General features: G+C 35.5%; 2 protein-coding genes across 3 annotated transcripts; one reads left to right on the top strand and one right to left on the bottom strand.

Moving 5' to 3' along the window:
* The first annotated feature begins 3,027 nt into the window (after positions 1-3,027).
* Positions 3,028-7,304, top strand: LOC107631974 (MACPF domain-containing protein At1g14780). Its single transcript, XM_016335579.3, has 7 exons — positions 3,028-3,769; positions 3,895-4,133; positions 4,450-4,651; positions 4,735-4,812; positions 4,912-5,095; positions 5,630-5,796; positions 6,393-7,304. The coding sequence occupies exons 1-7, from the start codon at positions 3,494-3,496 to the stop codon at positions 7,095-7,097; spliced, it is 1,851 nt and encodes a 616-aa protein (XP_016191065.1). The 5' UTR covers positions 3,028-3,493; the 3' UTR covers positions 7,098-7,304.
* Positions 7,305-7,957: 653 nt separating this feature from the next.
* On the bottom strand, positions 7,958-9,993 carry LOC107631975 (rho GDP-dissociation inhibitor 1). 2 transcript variants are annotated; one of them, XM_016335582.3, is made up of 5 exons: positions 9,576-9,993; positions 9,412-9,478; positions 8,990-9,208; positions 8,769-8,893; positions 7,958-8,684 (listed from the first exon to the last, which is right to left on the bottom strand). In XM_016335582.3, the coding sequence occupies exons 1-5, from the start codon at positions 9,816-9,818 to the stop codon at positions 8,604-8,606; spliced, it is 735 nt and encodes a 244-aa protein (XP_016191068.1). In that variant the 5' UTR covers positions 9,819-9,993; the 3' UTR covers positions 7,958-8,603. The 2 variants fall into 2 exon arrangements, with proteins under 2 accessions (XP_016191068.1, XP_020975681.1); XM_021120022.2 differs by having other exon boundaries at positions 8,486-8,684; positions 8,749-8,893; positions 9,576-9,961.

The following is a 9,993-nucleotide window of genomic DNA, read 5'->3' as shown; positions in this document are numbered from 1 at the left end:
TGCATTTTTGCACAGAATGTGTTTTATTAACTTCTTGCGACTTCCCCTTCATGGAATATTATATGTTGATCTGGCCAAGTACATCATGTGCATTATGTTGACCTTGAGATTTGGTTACCATAATTATTTTATCACAACCACTGTCTGTTTAATGCTAAGTTCTTAGGTTTGCTTTAGAATTGTTTCTAATGGTATTATCAATTATGCTTAAAACTAGTGATTAGTGTTGTTTAGGACAAGCCTTTACAGGGTAAAGCTACTATTAAGTATTAACAATTGCTGGGGAACTGTTCTTAGTTCTTACATATATAGCCCTTTTTATTTATCTGTTTTTGTCCTTTTAAAATTTACCTATAAAAGGGTTATGATGAGAGGGAAAAAAAACTGTACTTGGTGATTAATATAAGTAGGGTTTTCTTAACGAGTATACTCTAAATCTACTTGTAAGGATTTTAATAAAGTAAGTTTTTAAACTTTTATTCTTATAAGTGACTTGGAAAGTTTAAAATTTATTTTGTTAGTAATTTTAACAAGTCTCTTTGGTGTATTTGTTAGGAATACTGTCAAAACTCAAAACTCAAAAAACTAAAAATAAAGTCATCAATCATCATAGAGAAAAGAAAGAGGAGGATGCTTATCCGAATTTCTCTTTGTTGTCAGGCCCAGTTGAATTTGATGAAAGAGACCATTTTCATTAATTTAAAAAAAAAAATAGTGATGGTGTATAGTACGTAAGCCGTTATTTAATAGGAATTCTTCCATCAGTTTTTTTCTTAAAATATATATTATCGAAGGATTGTGAAGCACTTTGCAAGAGAAAACGATGGCTGGAGAAGAAAAATATTAGATGGCTACTAGAATTTATTATTTTTGGTTATTAATTAGTCATAAATATTTAAAAATATAAATTAAAGTATGTTATTAGATTATTAAATTAAAGAAATTAAGTTGATAATAAAAAATAATGATAAAAAATAATAAATTTTTATAAACCTTTAGAATTTTTTGCAGGAGAAATTGCATATGCATAGAAGTAAATTTACATTGGACTGTTGGTCTTACACAAAAAGAATTGATACAGCTATACAGGTGTTGAAAATTTTGTAGCTATCTCATTTCATAGGGAATGGATTATCTTCATTTTTTTTAACAATTGAGGGAATAAAATGTGATCTCTCACTATTAGTTAAAAGAGTATTCAACAGATTACCAAAAATATAGGGACACTAATAAGTTTGACCAAAGTTAAGATTGGAAAGTCAAGTTTGCAAACTGAAATTCAATCAATCACACATATCATAAAATTCAGTCTAAAGTTCAAGGGAAAACCAAGTTAGCAAGTTTAGACTTTCCAATGGATATTATTCCGTTCTAACTTCTAACCTTCTTCCTTCGGTGAACACACTAGTTTTGTTTTATTTTTTTCCCAAGCGTGATCCTCCCCTTGCTGTAGCATCCTGTCGTCATTACGGAATAGGAATAGGAATAAGCGTAAGAATGTGAATGAGTAGAGAGTGGTATTTAAATGGAAGGATTTTGTTTCTAAAATTAAGTATCGATTAATTCGAAGAAAAAAATGATAGGTTAGTCTACGAACTAAACAGATGGTTCGTTTATTTTTTTTTATGTTTTTTTTTTTAAATAACACTTTTAACTGATATTTTTATTGATTTAATCTAAAAATTTGACTCATCAACTAAAAAATACAACTTGTTTAAGATTTTTAATCAAAAAGTGATATTTTTTGTTAAAATATTTTTCAAACAATAAAATAAAAAAATAAACAAGTCAGTCCATTTAACCTATTGACCATAAGCAGAAATAGACTGAAAAATTATAATCTGCAAATGAAATGGGCTTAAACAGTCCAGTCTATTTAACCCACAGATTTAAACGGACTAAGTCTAAATGGGTCAAGTTAGTCAGTTTGACAACTCTAGTGGTCGGTAATATCTAGAGGGGGCAACGGGGTGGGTAGGAGCGGGTTTTTGCTCTATCCAATCCCGTTCTACTCTACAATAACCCGTAGCTTATTCGCTCCACTCTTATCCACGGGTAGTAAAAAGTTAAATCCTAACCCGTCCCGCCCTACTCCTATAATTATTAAAATTCAATAAATAAAAGTAAATTTTAAAATTTATATAACCATCATCATATACATAACACAAATTAAAATAAAAATTTAAATATGATACAATATTATTAATCATTCTACTAATTATTTTACATATATTACACATATTATATATTAAAATTATATATATTATATATATACTGGGGCAGGTATTATATAAACCCGGCCCCCGCCCCGCCCCGATAAAAAAACCACTCCGGTACAGGGCGGATAATTACCCGTCTTGAGCGGGTAGAGACGGGGTGGATACTTGCGGATAGGGACATGGTAGCTATCTCTAGTAATATCTTATAATGGAATAGAGTTTAAAATAAGAAGAGTGCTATGGGTCACCAGATTTTGTAATTTATAGTCATTAATTAGCTATCATTAGTGTTTTTAATGGTGTAAAATTATATCTAATAGTGTAGGATTATTCATTTTTCTTTTACTCATTAAATACTGGCCAAATTTTAATAAAAGTGTTAGCCTTAAATTTTCTCTTAAAATAATATAAACTTGTTCTATTCTATTATTTCATAATATAAACTTAAAACAAAATTAATTAAATTTAACCTCGCAACAATAGAAACTCTCAAACTAGAAAGGTTCTATTGCACTATTTGTAATTAACTTGTTATTAGTGGAAGCAATATCTTTAGAAATAGAATGAACTAATGAAGGTCAACAATTTCCGGAATCACTTTGTGGCCAATTTTCAGTGTTAATGCTTCTAACTTGAAACTTCCAAGTTCCAAAGGTGGTAGCGTATCTACTATGGACTATAGTCCAATGTGAGAGTAAGAAAAAGGAGTAAAAGTAAACAGCAATAAACAGCAAGATTCAACAACAGCACAAAAGTTGAGTTGACATTCAGACACCCTATTTCAAACATGGACCGTTGATTGATCCATAATTGTTCTCATTTTTTCCACAAACAGACACAAAAACACACTTGAGTTGAGTTGACACGGTCAAATCCTCAAACACTTGACAATCACAGTTCAGACTTGAGAGTTTCACAACTCGGAATTACTCAACCACCCCCGTTCCTGTTTCTTGTTTCTCCAAGCATAAAAACAACCTTACTTAACATTCACTAATCACTCTTTCACCACAACACCGCCAACTTCTCTCCTTCCTCGAACCTTCATCTGGATCCTCCGTAATCAGTACCTGATACCCATTTGCACCTAAACCCCAAAGCTAACACCTTTTCTTTGCATTAAAATCATTGCCAACCCACTAGGAACTGTTGCCTAATTGCACCCTAGCTTAACCAACAACTCGTCTTCCCTTTTTCTTTTATTTATTTTTTTATTGGTTCTGGTCTCTGGGTTTTCTTGTTTTATTGGAAAGTTTGGATTTTGATTTGCGGGGATGGCGGTGGAAGAGGAAGGTGCACAGTTTCAGATGAGGGCCTTGGAGTGTCTTGGTAAAGGTTTCGACTTGGCGAGCGATTTTCGGTTGAAGTTTGCAAAGGGAGTTGGAGGCGGTGGGAAGAGGTTGGTGGTGCTTGATGAAATGCACAAGAGGGATATTTTGATCCCTGCAGCTGGTGGAGCCTCCATCACCATTAGAGGGGTCTCTGAGGACATTCGTTGTGATAAAGGGGATAGAATAAGGTTCAAATCCGATGTGCTTGAGTTCAACCAGGTCCTCCTTTTTCTCTATATCTTCTTCTCTGTTACGTTTGTAAGATGCCAATCAGTTAGAAAGCTTTGTTATATCACTATGTTTGGGTTTTAAGATCTCTATCTGAATCTTTTTTAAACTTGCAGATGTCTGAGTTGTTAAATCAGAAATCGGCAGTGCAAGGGAAAATACCTTCTGGCTATTTCAATGCTCTTTTTGATTTGAGTGGTGACTGGTTGAGGGATGCTGCTGACATCAAGTATCTTGCTTTTGATGGTTATTTCATTTCGCTCTACTATTTACATCTAACAGCTTCTCCACTTGTGCTGCAAGAGGAAGTTAAGAAGTCTGTTCCTGCTCAATGGGACCCGGCGGCATTGTCTAGGTAAACACCACGCCCCTACTATGTTTAGTAAGTAGAGTGGTGAATTCACTAAATTGATCTTTGTATTCCTGGTGTAAATATTGTGTGTCTTGAATTCAATTCGTTGTTGGTTGTTATACATTCATCATTTTGGCGATCCTATGAAATTTAGACCGGTTGTTGTCTTGTTGATGAGCCGAACAGAGTAATGAAAGAGTTTCGACATTGATAGCACCCATTTCAGTTGATGTGGAGTGATCTTGACAGTTTGATATGGTGTTTAAGTTTGGGTTTCTATGTTGATTCGTATGTGATGCTGATGAATTTTGTTAGGCAGGTTCATTCAGACATATGGTACACACATAGTAGTAGGTATGGCTGTTGGTGGTCAAGATGTAATCTGTGTCAAACAGAAGCATTCTTCAAAGATTTCTCCTGGTGATCTCAGAAGACATTTAGAAGATCTTGGAGATTTTCTGTTTTCAGATGTAAGGAGTCCTTCTTTACTACAGAGGCAGACAGCCGATGGCAAACAGAAGGTATTTTGCTTTATCATCTACAAATTTACCAGTTTCACTGGTTTGTTACTTTACAAGTCAATGCAATCTTTCTATTCATGCAGGTCCCTGAGGTCTTTAATCGTGTGATGCAATCAAACACAATGCAGTTCACTACTATTTCAGAAACATCAAGCAAAGATGTAAGCCTCAAATTGGATATGTTTACATTTGAAGTTTAAAGAGGGGAAAAGAGGAAAAAGAACTAGGATGTGACTATATATTGCTTTATGTTGGAACAGGGCCTCACTATTATTTGCTCCAAAAGAGGAGGAGATATGTTCAAGAACAGTCACTCAAATTGGCTCCAGACAGTGCCTTCTAATCCTGAAGCAATCCTCTTCAAATTCGTTCCTATTTCATCACTTCTAACTGGGATTCCTGGAAGTGGCTATCTTAGCCATGCAATCAACTTGTATTTACGTTGTAAGTTCTTCTTATATCGAACAGTGATACACATAAATCTGTTGTCTTTTACTCATTTCGGTTGATTAACCATGATATAGATGAGCTCCAACAGAAAAACTAGGGAAGAGTGCAGTTTACACCTTTATCTTGACTCAATGTGCCTTGTAGCCCCTTAAAAATGTACAAACGTGTGCAAAATGGCTATCGTCACTGATTTCTATCCAAAATCTGTCAGAAATTGCGACCATAAAATCCTGACCAAAGGCATAACATGACTGATTCCATTGAAATTTCTATAGACATCTGTCAAGAGGAACATTTCACTCTTTTAATAAGTTTATGGACTATCTTGCACGTTTTTTTAAGTTATGCACTAAACTACACATTGTGCACATTTGAATGATGTAAATTAGACATGAGTAAGTTACCTTCATCATATTTGCTTTCCGAAACATGAAGTTGCAAAGCCATCATTTCTTGCATAGTGCTATTTTTTTCCTCTCAACATTACTGAACACTAAATGACTAAACGGATTCACTTGTTCTCTACAGACAAGCCTCCTCTTGAAGATATACAATATTTCTTAGAGTTTCAAATTCCCAAGCAATGGGCGCCAATGTTTTGTGAGCTGCCTCTCAGGCATCAGCGGACGAAGACGTCATCCTGTTCCCTGCAATTTAGTTTCATGGGACCAAAGCTCCATATCAGCTCTACACAGGTACAAAATATTATTGCTTGTGCTGGACTTCACTCTTACTTTGCTCTGAAAATAAATAACTATGGGTTTTTTTTTTTTTTGTTTGGGGGGGGGGGTTGTAAAATGGGGTGAAACTTTTATGGGGTGTTATAAATTTAGGCAATTTGTCTTAGCGGTAACCCTTTTCATGCAAAATCTTACCTCAGGTTTTGTCAAAGGAGAGTTCTCGTGGGAGTCTGAAATAGTGGTATCAGGTTGGATTAGGGTTTAAATCCAGTGAGAAATGTTTTGGATTATGGAACTGACTTGTGATATACATATTCAGACCAAAAAGTTGTGGCAGAAACTTCCTTTTTCCTCCTTATAAGAAACTCCATTGGCGAAATGGTACTAAACATAATAGTATAAGATGGTTCATGTTAGTCTTCAGGAGTCATGGCACTAAGGGCAAAGATGCTCATAGGAGTTTATTCTTTGAGAGTCTTTCTAATATCGGCTTCACAGCTTTGTAGGGATTTTGTCTTCATTTTATTATTTACATTATTTGCCCTGAGTCTTGTCTTGTTGACCATATATTTCATTATTTCTCATAGAGTATTGTGTTCTATACATGCCAGGTGGTAACTGAACAAAAACCTGTGGTTGGTCTCCGCTTGTACTTGGAAGGCCGGAAATGTGATAGACTCGCATTACATGTACAACATCTTTCGAGCCTTCCAAATACCATGGTTCTTTCTTCTGGCACCTCAACCCTGCAAACCGCATCTATGTGGCGAGGGTCCGATGACCATGAATCCAGCAACCAATTTCTGGAACCAGTCAGATGGAAGAGATTCTCAAAGGTGTGCACATCAGTAGTTAAGCATGACCCGAATTGGTTGAATGGCTCGAGTGGTGTTTATATTGTAACTGGGGCACAAATCCTTAGTAAAGGAAGTTGGCCAAGGAATGTGCTTCATCTGCGTCTTCTCTTCACGCATATACCTAATTGCAGTATCCGGAAGTCAGAGTGGGCTGGCGCACCAGAGGGTTCAAGAAAGTTCTCTTTCTTCACAAATTTGAGCACAACATTTTCATTCACTCAACAGAGCAACACTGCTCCACGGAAGCAGGCTCCAGCAGCGCTAAACTCCGGTATTTATCCAGAGGGTCCACCTGTGCCGGTTCGCTCAGGTAAACTGCTTAAATATGTGGAGACAGCTGAGGTTGTGCGAGGGCCACATGATGCTCCGGGTCATTGGTTAGTAACTGCTGCCAAGCTCGTGACGGACGGCGGTAAGATTGGAATACAAGTGAAGTTTGCATTGTTAGATTACTGCTGATTCCTGGCCACTGCTCTTCTCTTTCCAGAGTAATATCATATTATCATTGTTGTCATTTGTTGTTGCTTATTATCATAAATTTTTTTGGAAACTACAGATTGCATGTATATATTTTTTGTCTAAAGGCTTTGTACAGTGTATATAAACTCAAAAAGTGAGTGGGAGTTGTCAACATGCAATAGAAAATTAATGTGGTTGTTCAGCTAATTTTGGAATCTGAATACATCTTGTTGGGTTTTAAGTTTTAACCATCATAAGCCATCTTGTGGCAAAGATTAAACAAAGAATGTTAAAGCGCAAATTGAATCCAATCAATACGTTGCATCAAAATATGATAACACCATGCTTGAATAGCTTGAATATGATATCATCTTATTTCGTATGATATCTTGTCAAAAAGAGAAAAGAAAAATTTGGAAAGAACTGAAGAATAAAATGTTCGATGGGTGATCCTACCTTGAACCTACTCTACTATATTCATGTGTAATTTGACTGATTTCACTTGCCTTCACATGCACTTATTTAATTGACCTTAATAATCTTTTCCAACAGATAAACACAGAATTGTGCAAGGCTATATAAACCCGTGACTCAATAGATTCCTAAGAAATATTCCTAATATTCCCTATATGGATAAGTAGTTAACTATTGGTACTCGTTGGTTTTTAGTGATATTGTGATCATTATTTTAGTAATTATTGATCTTTACTTAGAAAGAAAGGAAGCTTGATGGAATGCCTTTATTATTTATCATATATCAAATCATTGATGCCCACCAAGAATATGAATACAGGGAATGTGGGTAAAGAAATATATGGCAAATCCAATCCTCTTTGTTTGTAGAATTTTGCAACACTCAATTGACAAAAATGGTCAAATTAGGCAAAATCTTGGAGAACTGAAACTCACAAAGCAACAGCAAAATGTTTCAAGTTAAATTTAGTTGCCAGTATGTTGGAATTTTGAGTGATGTCTTCATTACAAAATAATTCAATTGGAAATTCTGCTTCTATCCTCTTCTATTAATTTATTTTTCTGATTTCAATAGTTAGTAAACAGCATGTGGTGATCATTTTCAGAAAAGCTATTGGACCACAAGGCAATTGATGAAACTTTTGGCCATTTGCTTCAGAAAGAAAAGGCAGTAGTTGAAGATACTTCTTGATTTCCATTTCTTTAATTATCCCACATGGGGTTCACTTTCACCCCACACTTCCACCCTTCACTCTCTTAGCAGATAATGACAATTAACTCTTGGAGGCATCTTTGGTGGAATGAATGCAATGCAATGTCTATAGTTATTAAAATGAAAAGAAAAAGAAAAAAAAAAGGTTCCATGGCAGATAATAAGGGGAGGATTATAGTAGTACCATGTACCATCATGCATGTGCACTAACTGCTCTAACTGAATTTAATAAACATAAATTTGAATTTCAACCAGACACTGAAAAAGATACAAGATATCACGGGAACCAAATCCACCAATAGATTACTCAAGATTGAGTCTCAATGGGGTGTAGGCCAATTTTTCTGAATTTCAAACTGATAACTTGCATCCAAGTAGCATTTTTTATCATCATCTACAAACTGCAGCAAGAAAATTTAGTTAATTCTTCTCATTCATCAAACAAAATGTAAATCCTTGTTGTACCTGTGATTGAAGTTTCTTACTTTGGTTCTTGCTGAATAGGTTCCCCTAGCAAAGAATCCTGAAGGGGTGGTTTCTTCTTCTAGTTCATATGTATATGGTTCCTGCTGTGGGCTATAAGTTCCCAACATTTTTTTTATATTGTCCACTGTTTCATGAAAATTAATATGTAACCAAGACAATTTAAATATGGTAGGTTAAATTAATGTTGCACTACACAGAAGAAAGGAGGTGTATGCCTCACCTCTAACACCAGTTTTCCAAACAACATTAGTGTATTTGAGGCCGGAAACAAGGTTGTTGGAGACAATGAAGGTGAATTTGAGGCTGAATTTGGTCCCTTCCTTAAGGGTGAAGACACTCTTCTTAGAATCATTAGTAAATGGAATTGGCAAGATTTGATCAGGCCTTCCTGGGCATATGATTGTGAGGCTCACTATCTTCACTTCTGGATCCTTATTCTCTGATTTTCAACAGAAAGAAAAGGGCGCTTTTTAGAATTTCATGACTTGCAAAAAAGCCAAACATGAGGTTACAAATAGAACTTAAATGTATGTTTAAGTGCAGATGTACTGTCCCTGTCAGGTTGATGATGCATTATCTCCAATGAAATAATCATTTGTAGAATTGCTTGATGAAAGAGACTGAAAAAGAAAATGTAAGTACCTCCAACAGCAGACATATCAATACTTCCAAGAAGTTGCTCTTTCCATTTTCTCAGACTCTCATCATCCTTTGAGAAGCACAAAGATTTTCATCAAAGAATAGTTTTAAAAAGTCAAAGCTGAGGAGTGAAGGAATTGAAGCATTTTGGTTTTGGAAAGTCTTACTTTGTCTTTGTCAATATGCTCCTTGAGAGAGAACTGAGGACCAGGATGAGGATCCATTTCCTTGTCAGATTCTAGCTTGGGATCTTCCTCTTCCTCTGCCTCATCAGTTTCTTCTTCATCATCACTGTAAGGAAGCTGGCCTGGTTCCCCACCATTACCAACCTTGTTTGTGATCTCTTCATCTAAATTAGCTTCAAAGAGAACATTCCTGGTTGTGGAGGCAGCTCCTAGAGCAGTAGACATTGTCAACCCCAGAAGAGAATGTGTGTTGTTGTAAGTCCTGAAGGAAAAAAAAAAAGAAGAGGAGAGAACACCAAGTTTCAAAGTTGGTTTGGTTAATAGTAACTCTTTCTCTTCCAACTTATGCTGAATTTACTGTTAGAGTTAGGAGGTTATGACTTTAGTGGTGTATATGTAT

Source organism: Arachis ipaensis, chromosome B3 (assembly GCF_059453495.1).
Source record: "Arachis ipaensis isolate K30076 ecotype BB chromosome B3, ASM5945349v1, whole genome shotgun sequence".
NCBI classification, from domain to species: Eukaryota; Viridiplantae; Streptophyta; class Magnoliopsida; order Fabales; family Fabaceae; genus Arachis; species Arachis ipaensis.
The sequence above is the reverse complement of the archived record's forward strand: the minus strand, read 5'-3'. Positions and strand labels throughout refer to the sequence as shown.